Raw genomic sequence first — 25,853 nt, forward strand, 5'->3', positions numbered from 1 at the left:
GTTACACTGTTCAAAGATTAGCAAGTAGCCCTTGAAAATAAACACAGACTACATTTTCAAGATCTGAGCTCAATTCAACCAAAACTCATGTTAATTTATATATGGCAAAGGCAGGAAAAAAAAAAAAAACAAGGTGAAACAGGAAGGACATTCCTAAGAAGCATGGTACATAAAAGGAAACTTCCCGTATCCGTTCCTTTTTTTTTTTTTTCCCCTGTCAAAAATTACAAGTTAGTAGCTGTAACAGATGAAAATCTATAGCAGATGACTGATTCCACAGTTTTCTCTATAGTTAGAACATAAACAAAATGCACCACTTGTCTCAGTGTGGAAAAAGACAAATCATTCCAGCCACAAAAAGCCCTCAGAAACCAATAACAACCCATTTACATTGACAGCTCAGTCCTACAGCTAAACAAAGATTATACAGATCTGGGAAACCAAAACAGCATTATCAGCTTCTTCTCACAATGAGAAGACTGTGAGGCAAACAGAGCACAACCTTCAAACTAGTTAGCTACACATTTTGACACATACTCAAAAAAACAAATTGACCAGTTTATTATATTTAACATATTTACAACATATTACAAATTGAAGTACGATAATACCAGCATTGTATGACATCAAAACCTCCATACAAGCAGAAGAAGCACATGAAGGAAACACTCCAGATTTTCTAGAAGTCTTTGGTACTGAAAATATAGTTTAAGATGCAGCATTAACTCAATTAATACAGGGCATTAAACATAGACAATAACACGTAGATTTATGCCACAAAAGTAAGTTCATCTATGGCTTTCATTCTTCTGAAAGGCTGATGGACTGGATTCAGGAGCTGCTTAAAGGCTTAACAGTAATTTTAGGACGGAGAGAGAACTCAAAATGATTCTAAATTCAAGCTGTCCAGAATGACTGATGCATTTCTTAACTCCTTGAATTAGACTGCTTCTTCTCAGAACTGTACAACAGCACAGCACTAAACACTTCACAGGCCCATAGCCCATTTCTCTACCTTGAGAGAACAAAATTATGCATCAACTTTTGTCTACTTAGGGAACATAGGATCAGGCTCACAACTAACAATAAAACTGCATGGCAAAACATGATCAAACACAGTATATCCCAGTCTACACTGCTGCACAGGTCATTTACAAAATGTTTTATGCATAATGTACATATTTACAAACACTCTGAATCGTTCCATAAAGCAATGTACTTAACATAATCACAGTTTACATAATTTTGAGGTAAATCCTTGAAAAGTTAAGAGTGTCAGCAGAATTTCATCTGCAAGGCTGAATCTGACAAGTAGAGGATTTCTAATTAGGAGATCCTCACTTTTACCTGGTCACATAACAGCATGTGCTAGGTGTAACAGATGGATACGATGGTTGCAGAGAAGGAAGGGGTTTACAGTGATCTTCTGTGCTGCGCTTGGTTCTTCATGATGGCCAGGAGGGAAGTGAAGAAGGAGCTTTACTTTCTCTGAAGTTTTCAAGATGAGTTAGAAATTATCTAAATATTATAAGCAGTAAATCTGAAGGCATCACCCACATTTCTTTTAACTTAAAAGCACTTCTGACACTCCATAAATACCTTAAAAAACTGCCTCACCCAACAGGCAGATGCCATTTTGAGTACTGATCTTTCAAGCTAACTAATCTGACTTCAACTGTTACTTGAGGATATTCATAACACTGCAACCATCACTCACTGCTCTGCCATTAACATCCCAGGAAACAAGAGAGGAACAGGCACGCTGAACTCTGCAAGTTCCTTCTGCATTAACCTCTAAGAGCACAAAAGGTGATCTAAGTAGGAATAGAAGCTCCTGTCTAACCAGGAAAAACAGCTTATAGTTGGAAGCATCAAAAAGTTCATGTGAATCATTCAAGAGGTTAAGATATACAATTTTGTTCTCAAGAAATGAAATCATCCTGCATCAGTATATCCTGCTATACAATAGCATGACAATAATTATTTAATCCAAATGCTTAAAATTTTTAAATGAATCTTGCCATAATTACCCTCAGGTTGCAATTCAGTGATCAGTTGCTAAACTAATAAAGCTGAGAAGACAAAGAACGAACCCAGAATTCCACTACACAGATGATTTCTCAAGCAATATCATGTCACCTAACTTTTCAGAAATGCTTTCTTTAAACAAATTGTTAGAAGATTTAGGCAAAACCTCAAAGAATTCAGTTAACTAATTATATATGCATACATGCTACTCGTGTTTACTACATTTATGTTTCCTTCAGAATGAATTTTTTAGTGTAGAACTGTTTACAAGGTGATAAGTAAGGTAGTTTGATGTTTTGAAAAGTCTATTGCCTACAGTTTATGCCCACCTGAATGACTGAACTACGCTTTCTGCATGCAGTGATAAGGAATAATAAGCCTTCATCTCCTCGTACCATCACAGATGTTAGCTAGAAGAAAACAGACTTATTAAACATTCAGCCATAGCTACTATTCATGGTGTAGTACAGTGTAAAAAAATGAAAAAGAATAAAGAAATTTGTTTTCCTGAAATCTTCTGGAAAGGTGAGCGCCAGACTTTGTACTGATCCCCAGTGACAGCAAAGTGGCAGGTTGTTTCTTGCACAGCTCTGGGCAAGGTAATAATCTGCTAGTACAAAGTTCTTTATAAATCCCAACAATAAGACTAGAAGGTTCAGACAGAAAATGCTGCTGCCTAAGTACTTAACAAGACCATTAATGCTTGAAGTTATTAAATTCTACAATCCCTGAAATTGCTGGTCAGCAGAGAAAAGTTTTTAATTCATTCATCTTCTTCAACATAAGTAGATGGAAACCAGCCCACCTAAAAAGGAAGAAAAAGAAAACAGAAAAAAAGGATACATTTTTTAAAAGCCCAAACTTGGTAAAAACAAGGATGAGTCTCTTTAATAACTAAAAATTACTAAGAGACTAGTCTGATCTGCCCTGGTTAAGTTAATAACTTTTTTTTTTTTTTTTTTAAGTAAATAGAGTAATTTACAGATAACTTTCAGATACAGTGATTTAGAGACTAAAACCTCAGTTTTCAATCAAAATAGAAAAATTAGAAAAAGAACTTTTACCCAAATTGGACAACTATGCATTTAGAAATAAAAAATAAAAGGCTGCAGCAGCAGTTGTTTTTTTTTCCCAGTAGTTTCTACTACAAGATGCTGCTGTCTCTTGAATGGACAGTTAAATATTTCACAGGCTTCAGCCATGTCCAAAGAACCCTCTTTCAAAGTTAAAAGTGACTGATTCAATTGCTGCTAAATCTCATTTTTGACAACAGGACTTGTAAAAGAGACAGAACTGCAAGTCAGAGACCAGCGTGTCATACTTCATAACTTATACCATTATCTCCATTCTGAAATTATGTGTCAAATAACAACTGTGTTAGACATATAGGGAAGCAACATCATATTTGTTACTGTCTTAACTATTCACTTTAGTTTTTCATCTACACGTTAGTCAATTTAAGCCAATTCAACATTGATGAAAGTTCTCAAAACCAAACCTCAAACAACGCTGTAAGAAGTGATTGCATAAACAGCAATAATCATATGATTTCAATTCCAGGCAGTGAAAACTACCGGAAAGAATGCTAGTTTATAACAGGAGTTCTTTCGGAAGTGTATAACTACATGAAACGTTCAATTTTCTTCAACACATAAAGGACACAAGATGATCACTATTTCTTCTGACTCCTTCTTTCTTCTTGTCTGCCATAAGAAGTTCTTCAAATTGGATAGGGCACTAAATCTGGATATATCCTTCCTCAACTACTTCAACCAGATTTCCAACTTCCATTTCCAGTTTCCACTCAAATCACTTTCCTCCAACTCACTCATAGAACAGGAGAGAGAAAAGGCCCTCTTTGACCTTGCATCTCAGCCCTTAAAACATGGAAATGGAAGCAGAAAGTATTCCAAACTAACCTGCATCAAGAAGTCACACAATAATTAATCTCAAACACAGTTTTTTAGAGATCAAAAGCAGAAGTCTCTTAAGAAAAACATGTCTCAGTCTATAGCATTGTAGTCTGGCAGTGAGGTGGAAAGCATTCTGTGCCAATCTGCAAACCAGATTTCCAGCAGTAGGAACTCAACCAGATCCTGAGGTTCTGATCCCACCCCCAAATCCATGTGAGCAACACAGTTCAAGAAGGTTCAACTACTATTAATCTGGTTATTTTCCACTCATATAATCTTGTCTAAACATGCAGCCGAGCAGGCCACGTTAAAACAATTTAATTGCTGAGAAAAGCTACCCAGCAGGACTTCTGAAAACATGTTGCGTCTTGTCAACTTAAACATACAAATAAGGCTCATGATGTAGGAATATTTGTTTTCTTGTTTTTTTTTTTCTATTGTTGCTGGTTTTTGATTTTGTTTTTCACAATGTCATTCAAAATGAGAGAAAGAAAACAAACATACCCTTCCGTTTACTTCACCTCTCCACCAGCCATTTGCACTCATCTTTGTATAAATTTTTACAACGTCACCTTTCAGTAAGGACAGTTCTCTCATGTCTCTTGCACAGAAGTCATACCTTGCAATGGCAATGCCTATCACCTTTGGACTTAGCACTGAAATGAAACAGAAGTTGATATTAGAGTTTATTACTTAACAGGAACAAAAGGTAGACAACATTACTGTAAAATGTAATATGATTTCATAACAAAATACACTGGCATCAACTTCGCACAAATGTGAAAGCATCTCCACATTTAATTGTAGGTGAGTAGTGAAAAGTTGCAGAGATTGTGATTCATCATAGTCTTATTTTTAGAAAGAAATATCAAATTAGACAAACTACAAAAACCTAACCTTCACTCCCAAAATTGCTGAATACATTTGAAACTACTGTATTTTTTGTGCTTCATAACAGAACTTACTGCCAGTTTCAAGCATCAACATAATTTACAGGTCACTAGTTTCTTTCCAAAAGAATTATTAACATTCACAGGTGATTTATGTTTACACCTCTAATGAAGCACAACAAACAGAATAAGGTTCTGTTCTTTCAAGAAACAACTCCCAGGTTAAATATTAATGTACATCAAGTCAGAAGCTAACATCAGCATAGGCAAAAAATGAGATTTTCTGCTGCAAATTTGTATAGATCATTTGTTAACAATTTGCACAAGCACTGCTTGATGCAATAACACCTTTTAGGACTTCACTTTGCAAAATCACTAATGAAGCTGTTCTAGAAGTCCTTCAACAAAGGAAAAAATGCCTGCTAATTTTTTTCTGGATTTCAGTGAAATTCATACTAAAACAATGTAACCTGCATCAGAATCTAAGAATTTTGCCAATGTCAAGCACAGATATTTTCAGGCACAGAAAGAGTAACAGAATATTTTTGAAGTAACAAATGTAGAAAAAGTCTCATGTGAGAAACAACTTCATCTCTCTTAAATCTTTACTACACTACAAAGTTATATGTCTTTATTTAAGAAAAAAACTTCTTCCAGTGAGACTAACTGGGCATGGCTTCACTTCTTGATGAAGGCCCTTCCGTTCAGAAAAAAAATCTACTCCTCTTGCATTTTGAAGTTTGAATATTTGGCCAAAGCATTATATATTTGTTTGTTCTAAATACAGGCTATTTTCTTTCGCAATCGTTTTCTATTGTAAATCTTTTTAGGTAGAATTTATTTATAAGCGCAAGCCAGCTTCTTTCCGAAAATAATTCATCAAGTACTCATGAGGGGCAACATCATACACAGTAAATAAAACCACCTTTTTTCACCCCAGAAACACCACTTAGTTACTCGTTTTTGCAGTGTTTTTGACAGAGTAATACTAAATGTTCATAGCAAACTGCCTTTATTTTAAATCAGAAACACAGAACATACAACATCATGACACTTTCATAACTGCTTCTACTTAGGATTCTTCCTGATCCCTCTATAATAATAAATGCTGTATTTAAATTATTATTAAATATATCACAAAAAACAATATGCTTGAAGACCAATATAGGAATAGATTACACCTTCTTTTATACCATATCATTAAAATTTAGTCCAACATTTCAGACTGCATATTTGGAATATGCTTATCAGATGCTTGATACAGAATAAACAAGATGCAATAAAAAAATAATTAGCATCTCAAGTTATTGCTTGTGTTTACAATTTGAATACGTTGTAAAAATCTAGGCCATGTATTACTTTTTCCCCTGTAAGCAAGTCATCTGTAGTCACTACCTGTTTAGAGTCTGACAGCAATATTATGTCCTATACCTTATCAGGATTTCAGTAATCAATTTTGCAGGAAAAGAAAACCACAGCCTAGGCAGAAATCATTTCAGAGGGAGAAAAAAGAAAGCAGTTATTGATTGTAGAGTCAGTAACCATTTATAAATGTGCAGCAACACCACGGGCAGATGTGGAGAAGCATTGCAGGGAGTGATTCTGGGGAGCTTGGTATGACTATAGATTCTAAAAAGTAGGCAAAGAGGAAAGAAAGACAACAATACGAGGCAAAGATGAATGAATTTGGGAAAACAAGGAAGGAGAGAATTAGGAAGGGAAGAAACAAACAGAAGAATAAGGCAGAAAATACTGAGGCAAAATTATGGCAGAAAAAGTGAGGAAAAAGGACAAATTTGAGGAATAAGGAGCAGGACTTCCAATTGTTTTCCAAGTTGTGAAGTCAACTGGGAAAAGTAGATAGAAGCAAAAAAAAAAAACGCATAAAGCATCAATCACCAAAATCTTGTGGCAGAAAGTAGTAAATTCTTGACTAATTTCAAATTCTACACCTTTAATTTAATATAAAATTTGCTGATGGTGAGAAATATAAAAAAAGTATGCCAGATGAGTCAAGGAATACAGGAAAACTATCTGGTGCTATTTTTGGAAAAAATATTAACCCTATTTTCTGGTGACAGTAAAAAAAATTGTATAGAGATTGTCAGCCCTGAAATCTCAAACCAAGCTGTTCTTAGCTAAATGAATCTTGAAAGAAGAAGGCATGTGGAAAGGACATTTGTACAGAACAAAGGGAAAAAAACACACAGTGTGAAGCAGAGAAAAATGATGGCTACAGGGAGAATAATGAAGGACAGAATGGAATTAGCTGCAGAAATTAATGGAAAGAAAGCGTCCTACAGGAGAATATGAATGAGAAATTAAAGCAAAAAGGCAAAAAAAGCTACCAAGGAAGCATGAAAAAATACCTTGGATATTAAGAGGGAGATGCTGTGAAGGTGAAAAGGAAATAGTCTGAAATCTGAGCTAAGCTAATTGAAGGCACGTTTGTGAATGAGAAAAATACAGTTTTCCTTAACTTAGCCTTCCTTTCTGCAAACTGGAGGACAAGACAGGGAACTGTAGTCAGCTTCAGCTCCCACCAGAGTATATTGGAAAGTTTTCTCACTGACAATGAGACCGACAAGCTGCAAAGGCATTTCAATACTCTCTCGGTCCAGTGTTGAAGTATCTGAGATAAAAACAGAAGAGCCTCCATGGGATTACAGTAAACTAGCCTAGCTCACATTTCTGCCTGTGCTTAAATGTAAGCCTGTGCTCCAAATGTTAATCTTAAGCCTGCCTGTGGCTCTAAATCTTAAATGATCTAGGAGGATCAATTTATCATCACAAAAGCTGTGAGCAGTTGTTTCTTTCTCCTTGTGGTATGGCCTCCTAGCAATCCAGCAACCACACCCCTTACAGGTTGCTCTTGCATATTAGTTGCCATACTTAAAGAATTTCCTTGCACTGTTTAATCACACTTCATTTCTATCACACAAGCATACGCAGCAGCTCTGGTAGAGCTCAATAGTTGGCTCCATTCTTTTTTTTTGCAGTTCCAGCTTCCACATATCAGCAAAAGTAAGCTACTTCTGAAGAATTGTTTTAAAAAAAGAAAATATCTGTAATAATATAAGTATTTGTTCATTAAATGTAAACATACTTTCCGCATATTTTGTAAAGACGTTATCACTAAGAACATACAGTTTATTGTAGCCTATCACAATATGAAAAAATTCTAACAGGTAGACAAGCTTAATTTAAGAATTACCACTCAATATTTTCCTTTATTATTTTATACTTCTATAAAAAATTACTTGACACAACATAGATTGATACACAAGACTGAACTAATACTTTTTTTTTTTACTTCATATTTTTCAATAAAGCAGTTTTTCATAGGAAAAAGGTAGTACATTATTATTTGTTGAAAGCATATGTGGGAATAGACAGGAAGGTGGGATAGGTTTAAAGTAACCCCACGTCTTGATGGTGGACAGTCTGTCACAGTAGGCCACTTCATGACTTCCTCAAAAAATGGAAAAAAGACACCAGTTTCAGTAAAATGTCTTTAAGATTAAGTATCACACAACTGAACACAAGATGGATCATCTTTTATCCCCACCCTAAAGGAGTCACATACAGACAGTACTGACCTACAATAGAGTACCAAAACTTATTGCCTTGCGTTTTACTGATTAAAGTCAGAATCACGAACTTCAGACATTCCAGCTGAATGTCATGATCACGAGGTAAACAGCTAGGTCACAACAGATGGGTCCTTCCACATAAACAAACATTAACTGAAATAGTGCCTTAAAGCTTAGATTCTCTCTCAGTACTGTGACTACTGAAAAGGAGTTAGTATATGCCCTCCAAACAATTCACATATAAGGAGATAAGAATGGAAGAAATCAACTCAAACTAGTGAGGGCCAAAACATTTGCAGCAGCGAAGAACACTGTAATTGAAGATAGTAGTATGATTCACACTGCACATGGGAGGAACCCTCAGCACAATGTGATAACTAACCATTCTACTCTTCAGCTCTCACCTACAATGCTGTCTTCCAGGAGCTATGGAAAACCTTCAGAATCCATCCCAGAGCATGAAGAAATTATACTACCTCTGTTGGACAAAACTAAAACATATTGCCTATTCAGATCTGCTAGGCAGATTCTGAATATGACTACACATCAGTTCATTCATGTTAGCTACATTCCTTTCCCCAGGAAAGAGCCACCCTCAGTCCTGATTTGCACACCCTACAAGTCCTCATTCCCACATACATGGAGATGAACCAACATGTTATTAGCAGGACTCCTTCTTTAGGTTCCTCAAAGGCCACTAGCCAAATGCCTTTCAAATTACCAGCTGTACAGTTTGCTTGTTTGATCACTATGTCTCAGAGATCAGAGCAAGTCACAATTATACTGGGGCACTAAGTGAGACTAACACTACTACTACTACAAACATTTTATGCAATCTCAGTTTTAAATGTTTGATTATATTAAAGCCAAAGCAGCTTAAATGAGAATAAAGAAAATATTTGGAAAAAGATGGGTAAAATTAATTGACCACATTAATAAAGAACTTAAAAAAAAACATTTTCTACAAAACTACTACTGTATTCTAAGACGTTTCTGCAGTACAGTTTGCTGCAGGGATGGGACGAATATATTGTTTATCTGCAAACACAGAAAATTTTAATTTGTGTATTTGGACAAGGACACTAAAATATACAGATGTCAAAGCTACACGGCAAATTAATAGTCAACTGATCACCAATTGAATTGGGTGGAACTGAAGAGCTTTGTAACAGCTATTCAAAACTCCTTTATTGTAAATACACGCCTTTTCAGAAGTTCAGGAGTTTGATTCCTGTTACACTTCATGAATAGCATTCAGAAACTCCTTTTTCAGACTCAGTGAAGAACTGAAGTATGCGATTCGTCCCTTCCCTCACTTGACACACAGAAACAAACAGAAACAAATGCAGAGTATAAAAGCAGTAAAGCAGTACCTGACCAGAAAGGAGTGGAGGAAGGGGGAACAAAGCTGAAGTCTGGAGGAGTTACAAAAGAAAACCCACAGAACAAAGAGGGGGCTTAGAGAAAGAAAGAGAAAAAGAGAAAAGCAAAAGTACATTGAAATATTGGTACAAGATTTAAATAATAGTTTTTTAACTATATAATTCATTGATAATAAGGAAACTAAGGTTCCCTACTAAGGATGTCTGGAAGGAAATTGACTGTATTAACTAGAAAATCTTAACCTATGATTTAATTTATAACAATTGCATTTTTCAAAGAATAAGAGAAGCAAAATTAAAGCTGCAGACTCTTGCAAATATTTTCAGATATAGTAGAGTTTTTTTTCCTTTTTATTTTTGCGTGCCTTTCTTAATAACAGTACAAATGCAGGAATTCATGCATACATAAGAATTCCTCTTCAGCTCAGGAAGATTAGTCACATGCCCTCAATTAGCAAGACAGTCTACCAGTTGAAATAGGATCTCATGATATGCATGGGTAAAAGTACACATTTTGCCCGGATAATCATTAAAATAAATAGGAATTCCACAGCTAAATTATATTGTCTAAAGATCAAACAGCACTTCTCATCTTCGCAGTTTTCCCTGACTCAAGAAAAAAATCCTCAATCAAAAAAAAGTGTAAATTTCAACTGGACAGAACCTGCACATCATCCTAATCCCTGTAACAGGGGATTCCTTTAACTCAGGTGGAAGACTACAGATGCATTTGTTCTACTGCCAACTAACTTAGGGCAATCTGTCACCACATTTTTAAACGCAGAATTAGATAAAATTCACTAAAATGACTTTAAGTGGAACTACATTTTGTTGTCACATTCTCACATTATGTCATTCTTTGGAAGAAGCAATGAACACATTTTCATCTTTACATAGCGTACAAAATCTAATCAAGTTGAGACAATTGCTCCCTACTGTGCACTTAAAAAGTTGAAGTCCATTCTCATTTAGATAAATAATACTCTAGCCTTTAAATAATACCCAGTAATATCTATTGTTAGTAAACAATACAGTTCCTTTAAAATGTAGCAGGCTTATACTCATCACATTAAGCTGTTTCTCTGTGTGACTACAGAAGAAATACTATCATTTGACTTCAAAATGGTTATTGTGCAGCAATGAAGACTAGAATTATTTTATGCAAGGAATAAACAGAATCCATGGTGGAGGCAATGATACGGTTTTATGCATCTTACCTGGATGAGAATAAATGCATTTATGACAGTGAAACAGCCAGCATAAATAAAATTAACACAGGTGATACAGTATTCTCACATTTATAATCTAGGAGTCAGTACAACAGTAATACAGAAGTAACAGACTCTTGCACACTAAAAACTGCCCTCTGTTCCTTCACGCTGATGGTCCTTTCCCTGCATCTAAAACTGAATGGATTATCTGACAATGCATGAATTTAACTGAGTATAGGAGCCAGCAACCCCAGGTGATAATTCTGTATGCAAACGTCAACCAAACAAAAAAGGCAACTTTAACAAATTAGTGTCTCCATTCTCAGGGATAATTAGCTGCCTTTATAGCTAACAAATTGCAAACGAGCAAAAGTAGCATGCAGGAATAAATATGCTTCAGGTGCTACACAAGGGGTAGCTGGTCCTTTCCTGTCGAGTTCATATATCTTAATACCATGCAAATTCTTCATCTGATTTAACTGGAGGTTTGATTTTGTGATAAACCAGTGTGGGCAAGGAAATCCTACCAGATTTCTACAGAAATTGGTGTTGTCCATTAAAAGAAAGGCTAGATTCTTTCGTTTGTGAACAGCTGAGATGACACTCGCTTTATTTACTGTATCAACAGTTAATGCAACAAGCAGTAACATGACCTGATAATGTACCTAATCCTATTGTGAAAGTGAAAAAAGTAAGGCAATTGTTGGCCTCATGTTTTAGGTACATTAAAATCAATGTTTCACAAAAAAAAAAAAAGATTTCGCAATGATTGTGCAAAGCATCAGTAAATTTCCAGTAAAGTGCCAAGAACTATTTTGCAGAAGAACGTGAACTCATCTTCCATTTTTACTTTTAATACAGATTAAAAGGTAAATCAGTCCTCAAATCTAGCTTAGGAGTTAATATTTTTCTTTCAGCAAAACACGATTTGATCATCCTGAGTCCAGAAAACCCTGGATCTGAAAAATTAAGAACAAATGTACCATTTCCCCAAAAGTCATCTCAATTAACTTCTACACTGGGAGAAGTAAACGTCTAACAGTTGATCTAATAATATCAAAGGTGTGTGTTAAGTATCAAAAAAGAGTGGGTGGCTTATTTAAGACCATGAGAATTCCTAATTTAAGTGGGAAGAAAAATTAACTGTCACTGTGAAATGAAGATCTTGTTCTAAACAAAATAGTAGGTACTGAAAGAAGTACATTCCTTGACAATATAAAATATTATAAAACTACCAAGTGATCTGTTAGGATTCAAATCAAAAATTAAAAATCAACTGAAATGCCACATGATTTTCTTTCTTTCAATGGGTAAATGAAAACACAACTATCACAAATAAAGAATACAATCTTTCTCACATTGTTCTGGAAAGCAAAATTAATTTAGTATTGCCATTCAACTCCAAAATGGCTCAAAGACAGTTAGCAAGAAATGACACACTTCCCCAAGTCTTCAGTAGTTTATCTGATGTTTTTCAGAAACACATTCCCACTTATTCTGTTGGTTATATACTCTAAAAACCAACTGCTTTGAACAAATAATAAACTGCTGCCTTTTCAAAAGATATCCTCAGTTAAAAAAAAAAACCCAGTCATGTGAATAGTATAGTGAAAAATATCAAGTTGAAACCCAAAATCTACTCAAATTCAGCTACAAAACTTCAGCATCTATTGCACTCACTAGCTTCAACCTCATGCTTGATAAAACATAGTGAATATGACGTTGAGTAATTACAGAGCTGAAAAAATGGGCAAGTGCCCTTCTTTCAATGCAACAGACTTGGTTGGCTTCCTTTCAACAAACTAGGATGAGGTTTTTTGCTTTCAGATTACATACAAAGAGGTCAAAAAAACCATCTATGTGGATGCTCACTTTGAGGGCTGAAATGAACTGAAACCACAAGTGCAACTGCTGCTCCTTCACTTGCTTGTTTCCCCCCTTAAACACAAGTTCAGTCCAAAATGTACCAACTTCAACTTCAGACCCACATGGTTTTCTCATCCTAGCAATACGGTTATTCTAACATAACTTGGTAAAAATTAACAGGACAGATATACAACTGAGCACCAGGACTCACAGACAGGCTGCTGATTAAGGAAATTTTGCTTTAAAAAGAAAGGAAACCCTCAGAGGGGCATGCTGACACTTTAAAAGAAAATTGGCACATCTATTAATTAAAGTGTCATCCAGTATCTGTCTAGGTAGGAGCAGAACTGTGGATATCTATTAGGTTTCACACAAGTCTGAGTATGGATACTTTTTTTTAAATCAGTTTGGCTTAAAAGAAAACCTGTCAGTTCCCACCAGTATACTACGTAACATTAAAGGCACTTTCTCACCCCTTCAACTAAAATGAGAGCATCCCCCAATTATGTTTCTTGCATCCTATGAAGCATGAAGTGATTAAGCTAATGCTGTTGCAGAGTAGTAAGTTGGTGGACAGTACAGCTGTATCACACCTGGTCTAAGGGAAGAGAACAATGTGTTTCTGCTTACAACCAATAATAACCAAAACAAAAGCAAAGAAAACTAAGCAAGGCATGCTGTCTAAACAATTAAAGCCTTGATGCTACAAAGAGGCAACGGATGAAGAAAAGCACAAGATATGACAACAGAAAAGCAAAGGGAGATCACAAGCATAAAAAAGAAGAAAATAATGGAACTGAAATTCACTCAGAACCGAGATGCATTAAGACCAGCATAACAGACAGAACTCCTGAGACACAGTAAAAGAACTGAAACTAAAGGAATAAAGAGGAATTCAGAAAAAGAAAATGAAATGCACAGAGATACACTAGTTTCTTACAATAATTTATTCTCAATTATCTTCATTATAATTAGGAGAGGAAGAAAGACTCTGAAGTTATTGAAATATTATGGAACAGAGAGAGACAAGCAAAGAAACAGAAGCTCACAAACACAGCAGATGAAAATAGGTCCACCAGCTTCATCATCAGCAAGACTAGACTGCACACTATGGGCTTTCACGGGAGTCTTCATACTGTTAAAATCCATTAATTTTTATTTTGTTATTATCAGCCATTGTCTGCAGAACCGCAAATCTAATATTTGCTCTTTGACAGAAATGTTATATATTTTCCAGAGATGGGCCATGTGGTAATTTTTATCATCAGAATTCTAGAAATCATGCTGGTTTCCACTTACATTGTAATACGATATAAAAAAAAAAGATAGCATCTTAATTCTAAATATCCGCAGACTACTTCTAAACTTCAGAACTTTTCATCTGCTATTTACATTGTGAACAGTAAATCATTTTAGAAGCACACAGGCATTGAATAAACACCTGAGCTTAAAAACAAAAGATAAAATTAGTTATGATACAGTAAATGCAAGAGCACTGGGTTAATCTGAGAAATTCATGTGGTGTGATTGAGATCCTAGTTCACACAGCTACACTGTAAGTCTGATTTACTTAAACCCCTTTGCAAGGATTAGAAATTGTCAGATACTTATTAGCACTTGAGCTGCATGCATGCAAATATCCAAAAAACTAGGCAGGATGCAAATCAACTTCTCATCGGCGTTCCTAATAGAATATTGAATAACAAGATTTAAAGTTTGGCAGAAAGACAAACTTGCTAGACATGTTTATAAACCTCCTGACAGATCTGAATCTGCTTAGCTTCAAAAAAAATTTCTAGCTAAAGCCCTTTTTATATATGTGACAGAAAATAATACATAAATCTGTAATACTCACAGTTGCCACCTGCTCTGTTTCCCCTCTGTCCCACCGAGTTTTCAGATTCTTTGTACGGAAATTGAAGTGTAGTATCCAGACTTCGAAAGCCTTCTTTGAGAGAGTGGTGCTTATAGTAATCTACAAGTTCCTTGCAGAAAGGAAAACACTGTCATCGGAAATTGAAATCACATCCTTTTCATGATTCTGGTGAACAGTCAATGACAGTTTTATAAAATAAACTGCTATGATCCCACAGAACACGTACATTAAGAAATCAAGTAGCTTAATAAATATTGATTGCTTTTATATTGCAACTTAACTGTGTTAGTTAACCCTTACCCTGAAGTACAGAACATATTTTTAAAATGAAACTTAATTTTTCATAAAAATGATACATATGACTTTAAAAACAAACACAGCTGTATAGTTGGAGTCAACACTTACTGCTTTGTTGAACAAAGCTAAGCACGTATTTGTTTTTCTGAAGTCAGGCATAAAAGCAAGGTTAGCTGTTCACTAAGCATGTAGTGATAACTGCCTTTGTTTTCTCAAATTTCTTCTACAATAAGTAATGTTCATCGACTAATGAATTTATAAGCACACAGATCTCAACTAAGCATATAAGGATTACACATAAAAAACGGACATATGACTGAGCAGATAAATGGACCATGTAAAAATGTCAAGGCTTTGCCATTAAAATCTGTTAGTTTTTCCTCCTCAGAGTGAACCCTAAATAAAAAAAAACAGCAGCTCATATACTGCTTGGGCCCAATCCAAAAAAATTCTGCAATTCTCTCTCAGTTCATTAAACTGGCTCAAATAGTTTAAGTAACCAGGGAGATAAATTACTTAAATTAATATTCTAAAGAAGACAGTACAGATCCAAATACTGACAGCTAATAATTTCCCTTTGACATCTTCAAGCTGTCACTGTCTCTTAGCTTTGAATCCGTTCTAACAGTGACGGTATCATACAGATTGTACACAGAGCATGGACTAAAATTAAAAGTTACTAGACAATTATAAGCAATCGTATTTGATTCATGATACTTCAACTGTGGGATTTCACTTTTCTGAAGTGCAATCAAAAAGTAATGCATTTACTCTAAATCCTTCCCTCCTTTCAGTAACTACTCAGTCATTCCATTCTACATAGTTACATCCTGATTCCCAAAATGAAGAGTTGACCATGCCAAGCAAAGGTTAAAATAAGGAAATAGAACCATGTTCAATTATTTCCTTCCAGTTAAAAAATAAAATTAAAAAATTAAAAAAAAACCCAAAACCTTCAGTGATCATTATTAACTCCAGCCAACAAAATGGCTCCCAAGATCTAATGCATACATCACATTTCTGATGAGTGTCCAAAGCTTATCTTCTGAGGCAAACTCTGGAGCACTTCACTTCACATGCTGCAAGCTTTTGTAGACTGTTCCTAAGGTAGAAGCTAAAGCTATGAAAAATCTACTCCTGCTTTTAACAGTTCATCATCACAGACTGCCAGACACTACAGCAAGCAGGAAGGCCAGGACATTAAGAACTCTTGGGGCTTTGTTATCTGACATTAGCACAGCAGGCAAGCTACACTGTCTGCAAACAAATTTTCTTTCACGTATCATTCAAATTACCAAGGCAACAGAAACAGAAATTTGTAAGCAAGCAGCACTCAAAGTGGGACTCAAATTCCTCCTCTCTTCTACACCACTGTAAGGGATACATTCCATACCTAAATATAAGTATGTAATTTTAAGCACATGTTGCCATGACTAAAAGCATAAACCGTAACAACCAAAAAATACCTTATTTGCAGGTATGGACGTAATTCAAATCTCTCATCCTTCTGCATTTCCACATAGGAAAGTAGCACACACTTCAACAGCAAAAGTTACAGAGAAATCACACATTGTTAAAAACCTAATCAATACTTACCATTAAATTTATAAATTTTCTGTTTTCTGTAATGTGGAAGTAGCCATCTCTTGTAAAAATCTTGATATGTTTCACTTCGTTATTGTACCTGTGGGCAATGAATAACTTATGAATATAAATGTGTTTTTAATCAGGGGCAATCAATAGTTACCTGAAGGCATGCCCCAAAAACATTATACAAATAAATTCTTAAGACAAAATGCACATCTACGTCAACACAAAGTTGACATCTAATTAAGAAAATGTTTATTCAAGTACAACTGAGGAGGTAATCTGTGTTCTGAATAGAAGTTGTAACTAGCCACTCTAATTGAGAATTCCCACATATTGCTTGCTTCTCTCTTCATTTCAGTAATCAATGTGATAGCAAAGACCACCCTCAAAACCGTGAAATTTACAAACATTCTATTGAGATGTCTGAGATGGTAAGACTTCCAATAAATTTCCACTGAAGTCAATGAAACAACCTTACTCACTTAAAGAAGATATCATTGTATTTTAAACACTTGCTTAGTCTTACCCAATACATTAGAATACCTTTTTTTTTTTTTTTTTTTTTTTTAGATTTGTTTACTATATCAGCATCACAAAACTACTGCTACTTCCTACTATAAATCCCACATGCCGTGTGTGATTATATAAACTGAAATATATTATATCTTTTCCTTCTCGGTCTCATTTATTGAATGATCTAGTCTTAAGTGAAAACAAAACAACTTAGCCCACTTACTTAATGCTAATCGCATATTCTCCTGACTCTTTAGTCCTGTGTCGCACCAGATAAGTGCTATTTACTCTGTTAATAAGTTCACTCTCTGCTTGCAATCTTTCCATTGCTCCTGCAAACCTGTAACACAGAGAACAATAAAAATTGACTATGAGCTCTCCAAAGGTATCCCAGTACTCTTCACGAGATGTCAATCTAAAAGCACACCAATTAGAACTGAATACTATTTCCAAATCTTTCAATAAATCATAAAGATATTCTGCAATCAGGTTAGGGAAATTCATCATTACATCAAATACAGTACCTGTTGAAGAAAGATACTGAGCCTTAGCATTAGCTGAATGACTACTACCTCGAATATGTCAGAGACAAATGCTAGTACACTAGGTCAAAGAGGACCTACACAAAATTTCAGAATAACCTCTTATAGCTTAAAAGTAATGGGTAGACCAAACTTACACACACACAAAAAAAATATCCAACCTAATATGGCCAAATTTGAAACATCTGCTGCTGAGATTTGAAAGCTAAACTAAGTCACTGATACTGCTGTCTGTGTGCATGAGCAGATACATGCTCCTGCTCTGAGCGGGACTTCATGAGAGGCTGACTGCAAATACTTATGTACAAAACTAGAGCCTAAACTGTTAACTGAGGAGGTAGAAAGTAACCTAGCTTACAGTTAGATAAGGCTTTTTTTTTTTACCATTTAAGATAGCAGTCAAAATTTAGTCAACATCAAAGACCATTGCTCTGCAAAATGTATCACTGTCAATTAGAAAAGATGTTTGAAACGTATCACAGAGTACAAGACTTGACGGCAAGTTTCAGCCTGAAGTAATTTTTCAGTTAAGCATCGCAAAACCTTAGAGACTAAAGACTGATCCCAGTGATGCGCTTTCTCTAAACACAATTATAAATGCATAAATTGTTACAGCAAATGTTAGAATTGAAGTAAAAATATCAGCCTATAATATTAAACATTCTATTTAGCTTGTTTTGAGAAATCCATGTTTGTTTTGTTCCAATTCTGATTTCACTTCAGACGAGCTACAGAAAATCAGAACTCATCTGTAAATGACAAAGTATAAAACTATTGAAAGCACACGTGATGATTAATCTGCTCGATAAGAATCAGCACGTCTTTACCAAGGTGTGGTGAATTCTAGTAAAAAGAGGTCACTCACTTCATTCCACATGCTCCAGACCAGCAGACAGTGTAGTTTTGATACACTGACCTGTTTTGTGGCTAAAGGTTTTGTTTATTTAGGTTTTTGTTTGTTTTTTTTTTTTTAACTAAAGGAGAAACAGAATTACTCATGAGACAAAATGTATTTAAAATTAATCCTTCTCTTTAGTCACTTAACACATAAAATCTACTCGCATGCTTCGTATTACATGTATCTCGTACTGTTCCATTTCAGACCCCTGGGACTAAGTCTGTGCAGCTACAGACTTGTAAACAGAACGTCAAAACCATTAAGCACATTGTTACATCGTAAATGCTTTCAGGCAATCTATGGTGTTGTTTCCCCAAACCATAGCACAATGCCTCCTTAGGAAGCCTAGAAAAGTTAAACCAACCTAAATTAAATTGTAATAAGCAGTAAGCAGTTATCTTTCTATGACTATTTCTTAGAAAGAGACTTTTGTAAGAGTAGACAGGGACTCACCACAGTTGTGACGAGTAGTCAACTGGTTTAGGAACCTAAGGCAAAGGAATTGTAAGAGAATGCAGATCAGGATTTTTTGTAGTCAACACATAAATGAGACACTATTGAACTGGTTTCAAACATCCACAGGAAACAAGGAAAATGAAATAGACAATCTAATTAGTCTGAAAGTCTGTTTTCATTTGAAGAAACTTAAAATAAAAAGCAAGACTTACATGCTGTTTTAACTTTTATGTTGCTGTGACAGGTATTCTTCTTGTTCGTATATTTACATGCATACATTCATATATTTAAATATGTACACATGCATATGCACACTTCTTTAAAGATCAGAATTGTCAATTTTATTTTGTCAGCGCCTACATTATATTTCATACAAAAAATAATCTCATGGAACATATTGTTGAAAAGTATCTTCATAATATGCAAATGTACATTAACATATACAAAATTCACTCTGTGTTTCCAGGATTACGTGGCCTTAGAAAAAACTGTCTACGTAGAATACAGTACATAATCTCCTGAGAGAGATAAAATTAATCCATGGATTATATATTGCATGGCTTCATTCATATCTTGGTACTTGGTTTTACTCCTGCCGTGGATTTTAATAAGTATGGAATTAAATGTTAAAAATCAAGTGAACTACCACCAGTTTGCAAAATGACTTTAATATGTTTACATAAGCATATGCAGAGATCATGTTAATACATGCAAAAAGCACAGTATAGAAGCATCCATGGAAATCAGCATTCCTCCTTGACCATCTCGCACTGTTGTCTGATACTCCATTATTACCCTACTCCTTTAAAATAACTTGCAAGGTGCTGAAAAACTCATTTTAGTAGAAGCTTAGCATACACTTTGCACATTTATAACCTGATGTCCCACATTCTTAGATCAGCAAATTAATTTTCTCCTAGAGAATCTTAGATTATTTTATTGTTTTCTAGAACATAAGAAGGCAAAAATTAGTGTCATTCTTCTTACAGTTTTTAATGTATATGGACTGTATTCATCAGAGACTTCTGAACACAGATCATTTCAGAAAGATATTATACTGGTCTACCAAAGTAAGATAACTGAAATTAATTACAACTCCCACTAGCTCATATATTAAGTAACAAGTAAGATGTCATAAGCAGATGACATCTGCTGAGTCTTCAATCAGGTCTCTCCACCTGACCTTAAACCAAAGCACATAATTCCTTCTGATGAACAAAAATTTGCTTAGTTCACAAAGCTCTGCATACTGCTTTTAACATAACATTCACTCAGACTAAACATATAACCATTTGTTTGAATGGCTCTCTATCTAAGATATTTATGTTCAAACTGTGAATTACACTACACAGGATGGCCCTAAATCTACATTTTCTCTAAAAAACCATGCAGGCACTATAGTGGAAAACAACATTGTGTTAAAAAAAAAAATCTGGTCACATGCTCAGCTCACACAGCAGTAAATCTATCCAAGTATTAGAACAGTAATTAAGATAGTCTAATTTCTGGAGAGAAGAAAAAGGAAGAACAGAAACACATGCATTAATCCCTACCAGTATAAAAAAGGGGTTCACAGATACTAGCAACATACCACTGGTGGCATGCAAACCCCTTTGAAGTGTAAGGACATAACACAGCTAGGTTCTACCACAGCCAGTAGCAGTGGCACTATTACTAAACCTACTAATGGTGTTAATCAGTCACCTCTGTCTTTAAATATGAGACTTGGGGGAAAACAGTAACAGATTATGAACATGCTGACAAAGAACTCCTGTGAGAGATATTTTAGTGAAGCAACCAAATGAAATATCCGAAGGCCAACTGGGCATTTATAGAGTCTTGATGTGCTGGAAGATATTTGGATAATAGTTTTCATCTACAGAAAAATTGCACCTTGAATGATTTGCATTACCCACTATAAGCCTAATTAAGTAATTTCAGCAACAGAAGAAAGAACAGTTAAAAACGCCAACATTTTGATTTCTCAAGTAGTCCTACTATGTCGGAAAGGAAATACAAAATCTAAAGACAGTTTCAAGTCCACACTTCAGAGGAGGCAAACTATAGATGGGCAGTCCTTTTCATTAATTTCGAACACAATTTCATTGTCACGAATAGAGTAAAATCAAATGCTATTCCCAAAGCTGGTAGCTCACACTGTGCTATATAACCACTGCCTCAAAAGAAATGAGGAAACTGGAGGATAGCTAGGAAGGATCAGGCGTTGCTCTTATGGTGCAGAAAATGTCTGCTGACATATACTACTTATAGCAAGCAGGAACTGTTTATAGGCACAACTGTGAAAAGCCTGGAAAATACATATTCTGAAGCTCAGCAGTTTTTCATTTGATATTCATTTCCAAAGTTTTTGATATATATATTTCAAACTGTTTCTAGGCATTTTTATATCAGTTGTTTGTAAAGACTGCTAGACATCATAATAATAGTAAATGCTATAGTATGTTAAAAATCTGATTGATGTTTCAATATATTTGACTGCATCATTTGTCATAATAAGATGCTGATATTTTATCCTTCCAGGTTAATAGTGGTGAAATATCAATTTAACTTTTTGGTCTGATCATGACACTGGTTGGTAACATTCATGAATAATATTTATACGCTCTGTAAAATTGTATTATTTTCAATACTTTTCTTAATAGTATATTTCTGAATTTAGCAGGAAGTCCTATCACTAGAAAACACTTTTATCAATACTCAAATGGCATTTTTCTTAAGCCTGAATAACCCACTTACTCTGTTTTAGATCATAGTGGTGGTTCCTAAAATACTGGAGTTTGCTCTCAGTGATAGTACAGTATGACTGGATGCATTGAGGAAAGTAAAGCTAATCTATAGAATGTCCGGTATCACTGGTACTTTTTTTTAAATCAATGGTGCAAGAAATCAACACCTTTTATAGTGAGCAAGGCACGGGAGAAGGAAGTTAAGCTCATATAACATTTGCAACTAAATTACAGATCTGTTCTATCACCTAATTTAGCACATCCTGTGCCTGAAAAAAACTCATGTGCATCCCTCTTTGAACAAAATTCTTAAAACATATAGTACTAAAGATGACTCAAGACATCTCAATGTATTTATTCTTCAGGATGACATATTTGCTTTAGAAACGAAGGGACAACATGAGCCTTCAAGGCATAACAAAATGCAGCCAGTAACAGATTATGCCATCTACTTATAAATAATATAAGTGGCACCTTGTCTGCTGTCACGACAGGGTTTTCAATAATAAGTCAAACTTGTGAATCCAGTTTAAAAGTTTAAGCTGTCTCAAAGAAAGGAATATGATTCATCACTATTACAGATTTACATGAATTATCTCAATTCAAGAACAAATAGCCAACTGATGCGCAGCATTATATAGGACAGAACGAAGGACCAAGCATGAAGCATTTTAAGGCAGTCATTACATCTATATAGGAAATCCTGAGCACACACTGTGAAACATCCTTGAGTGAAATAAGAGCAACTAGGAACGTACAGAGAGAATTAATCAAGTAGTCTAAATGCAATTTTTTGTTTTAGTTTCACACGTTTTTAAACTCACTACTAATGGTGTAATCTCTCTCTCTAACCCAAAGTGACTGGGGAATAGATTAGAATCATAGCATTCTCACCTTGCTGAGGGGGAAGGATGAAACTGTACTTTCACGTAAAATATGTTTATCCCATATCCTGGAAATACTTTAAGACAATTCAATTTATTAACATTCCCACAAGCTAAACCTGCCTCTCAAACATGTTTTCTTGACATGCACAACTTAAATCCAGTAACTGAATATATTAGAATGCTGTATTATAAGCAATACTGAACACGACAAAACACAAAGGATCTAGAAATAATGGAACTTAGGTGAGCTAATATTAATTAAGTGCTGGCGCAAACTAGGCAATTTTCCTGTAAGAAAACAAATAGAATTAAATGGTACGTACACAAGGGCTGGGCTTCACTGCATCACTTGGGAAGAAGCCAAGTTCTCCTGTCGTTAAATTTCTGCCCTAGAAAAAAAATTGCATTTTTGAGACATGAGGATTAATAGTTAATAATACATTCACAGTGGTTTAGGAAGATAAGAGTTTATCAAAGGAAGCTCTTAAAATAAAAATGTTATTCTAATATTATGTTATTCAACATTTTTTTTTTAATTATAAATTAACTAATAGTTAAAGATCATATACCTGAAAGTTTTGTGGGCTAGGACACGATAAAGTGTACTCAGAGTCTGAGTTGTAATTTACTATTAGCATTTGGCAATGAAAGAACGAACAAGTACTTAGCTAGCGTTATCATCTTGAAATTAACTTTTTTTTTTGACCACACATCTGCAACATATAAAGTTAAAAGTGGAACATTTTGCTACTGTCTGCATGAGTTCATATCATTATACTGTATTTACCCCCAGGTGCAAATCCCTCAGAAATACAAACTGAATTTATTAACAGCGCACCAGCAGTCTCCCATCTTAATGATCCCTATTTACCATAGTTAACCTTATCTGAAGAGCAAGTGATATCACAGTCAATAAAACCAGCCAACAAAAGAAATATTTGTATTAATGAAAAAGAGCACTTGAAGGAGCACAGTTAAACAATCTCCTATGTGCCCACACACACCACTGTTACTTGTGAGAAACATTTATATTAATTAAAAGAAGATGAAATGCATGATGAAACACAGTCAACGTATATCAACTAGAAAACAGCCAAAGCTCAAAATCTGATGAGCTCGGGGATTGAGATCAACATGTACAGTCTGACAGTGCAAAAAAGTAAATAATTTTAAATGTTCTTTGGTGTTTCATAATGTTTCCAAGTGCTATGTCCTTCAGGTCAAAAATACAGCCTAGATACTTGCAGGATTTCTGAAGGACGCCAAACATCTATTGAAATTACAAGTGGCAAAATACTACATAATCAGTGGACATACTAACATGAGACAGCATTAATACTTCCATGTTGCTTGCACGGGAGCATCTACACATACAACTATCCTACAATTTGCTTTGTTGTCACTACTTGTCAGAAGATGCTGTGGGAAACAGACACGTTGTTTTGCTGTATAAGGGAAGTCTACAGGTGTAGTATGCATTCCATGGACAGTATCTCAAAACCAAAAGTGAAAATAGTAATAGTCGCATGGATGGACTCCCTTGTCATAGAGAAATATCACTGCCATCACTAAGGAACCTATTCCAGCGCTTTGATCAGTACAAAGCTCGCAAAAGCACAAACGTAAAATAAGCATTGAGACAACCCAAGAAAGGCTTTGCCTTCTGAAGAAAAGCTTTAACATACGGTAAATTCAGGCATCTTTGCTAGTTCAAGAAAACAAAATCCTTCAACAGAACAGGCTTTGATTTATTTCACATTACTCGAGGGAAGTGCTCACATTAAAACATTCTGTGGATAATGAGCTGCTATAAATGATTTGATAATGTGTTTAGGATACTAGGTTAATTTGTTCACCTTTAGAAATCCTAGCTAAACTCATCAAGGCTTGCTGTTGCTCATACAAGAAACTAACTTGTCAGACAATGGTTTTAAAATCTAAGATCTATCCATCAACTCATCATGATTAACAGCAAAATTATCACGTCACCGTGCTTTGCTACTAGTAATCATTTCTTGCTATTAAACACTACCTGCCTGCTAATTGCTTACTGCTTGATCAGTAAGCATTTCATTTCCCTTGCATACTCCCTGTCAAAGATAGGATTATTAAAAAAAAACCTTAGGTCACTGACTGGACAGAACCAGTTTTAAAGTTTATACTATGCATATACTCTTAAACTGCATTTAAGTTATACATCTACATGTGCACATGCATTTGTATGTACATATATAAAGCTCTACAATGAAGCTTTTCAAACCATTTCCTTAACTTACACGCTCAGCAGGACTAGGGGCTGATTCACTACTCTTGTACCAGTTTTAATGAGGCAGGCTTTCAGAAGTCATTTGAAACTTTGGCTGCCAATTTCCAGATTGCTCCCTTCTATTCAGTTGAGCAATGCCCATTAACTCCAGTGGACTTTAACAGATCTAGGCCTCCAGGACAGCTCAAAGTTTATTAATTATTGCATCCTTTACCCATTCATTTTTGTTTGTTTACTACAAATTGTCTGGGGAGGAAAAAAATGAATCAGAATAAAAATACAAAGGAGAAAAAAAAGCCACTCTGAAAGTTTTCACTTTCAAAGGCCACTTTTACAGTGCTGCCTTTCCAGTATTTCATAAGATGTTAGGTAATTCTAAACTCAATCCCAGTTTATTTATATCTATCATAAACTTTATTGCTAGAGGTAAACATGTTGTAAGAACCACAATAACTAAATGCTGCCCATATTCAGCAAGAAAACGAGCCTCTCTCTGGGAAAGTCATACCTGCTACAATATTTACGCAAGACATGATTGCCACAGCCTGAAGGAGACTATGCCACAGTCAGAGAGTGAAATGCCATGCAAGACAGAATACATGATATATGTAAAAGAGACAGGAAAAAAAAATGCATTCACTAAGAAATACAGACTACCATTAAGAATGATAATGTGACTTTTCTATGAGATCCTCAAAGATAAGACTTTTAAGTTGCCTAAAAAACCGGGGATATTCTAATGGACACAGAAAATCTTAGCCTTATGTTCAGCCATGACATTGCACTTGATGGAATTATGTAAGTGAACTGGTCTTCTCCTAATTAACTGCTACATTCTACAAGGCAGCACAGTAGAATAACTCACCTTTCCAATTTAGTCTAGCAATATACAAAAGCA

The 25,853-nt window shown here is 35.0% G+C and overlaps 1 protein-coding gene across 7 annotated transcripts in view; it reads right to left on the bottom strand.

Moving 5' to 3' along the window:
* Positions 1-537: 537 nt before the first annotated feature.
* VAV3 (vav 3 guanine nucleotide exchange factor) overlaps positions 538-25,853 on the bottom strand; it is a 148,155-nt gene continuing 122,839 nt past the window's right edge. For 5 of the 7 annotated variants that reach the window (XM_025152727.3, XM_015290228.4, XM_015290227.4 and 2 more), the window contains 8 exons: positions 23,013-23,078; positions 19,053-19,087; positions 17,383-17,499; positions 16,653-16,740; positions 14,739-14,868; positions 9,798-9,881; positions 4,446-4,597; positions 538-2,833 (listed from right to left, as the gene is read on the bottom strand). In XM_025152727.3, the coding sequence (XP_025008495.1) occupies positions 2,792-2,833; positions 4,446-4,597; positions 9,798-9,881; positions 14,739-14,868; positions 16,653-16,740; positions 17,383-17,499; positions 19,053-19,087; positions 23,013-23,078 (714 nt within the window). In that variant the 3' untranslated portion in view covers positions 538-2,791. 7 annotated transcript variants of the gene reach the window in all.

Source organism: Gallus gallus, chromosome 8 (assembly GCF_016699485.2).
Source record: "Gallus gallus isolate bGalGal1 chromosome 8, bGalGal1.mat.broiler.GRCg7b, whole genome shotgun sequence".
Taxonomy (NCBI): domain Eukaryota; kingdom Metazoa; phylum Chordata; class Aves; order Galliformes; family Phasianidae; genus Gallus; species Gallus gallus.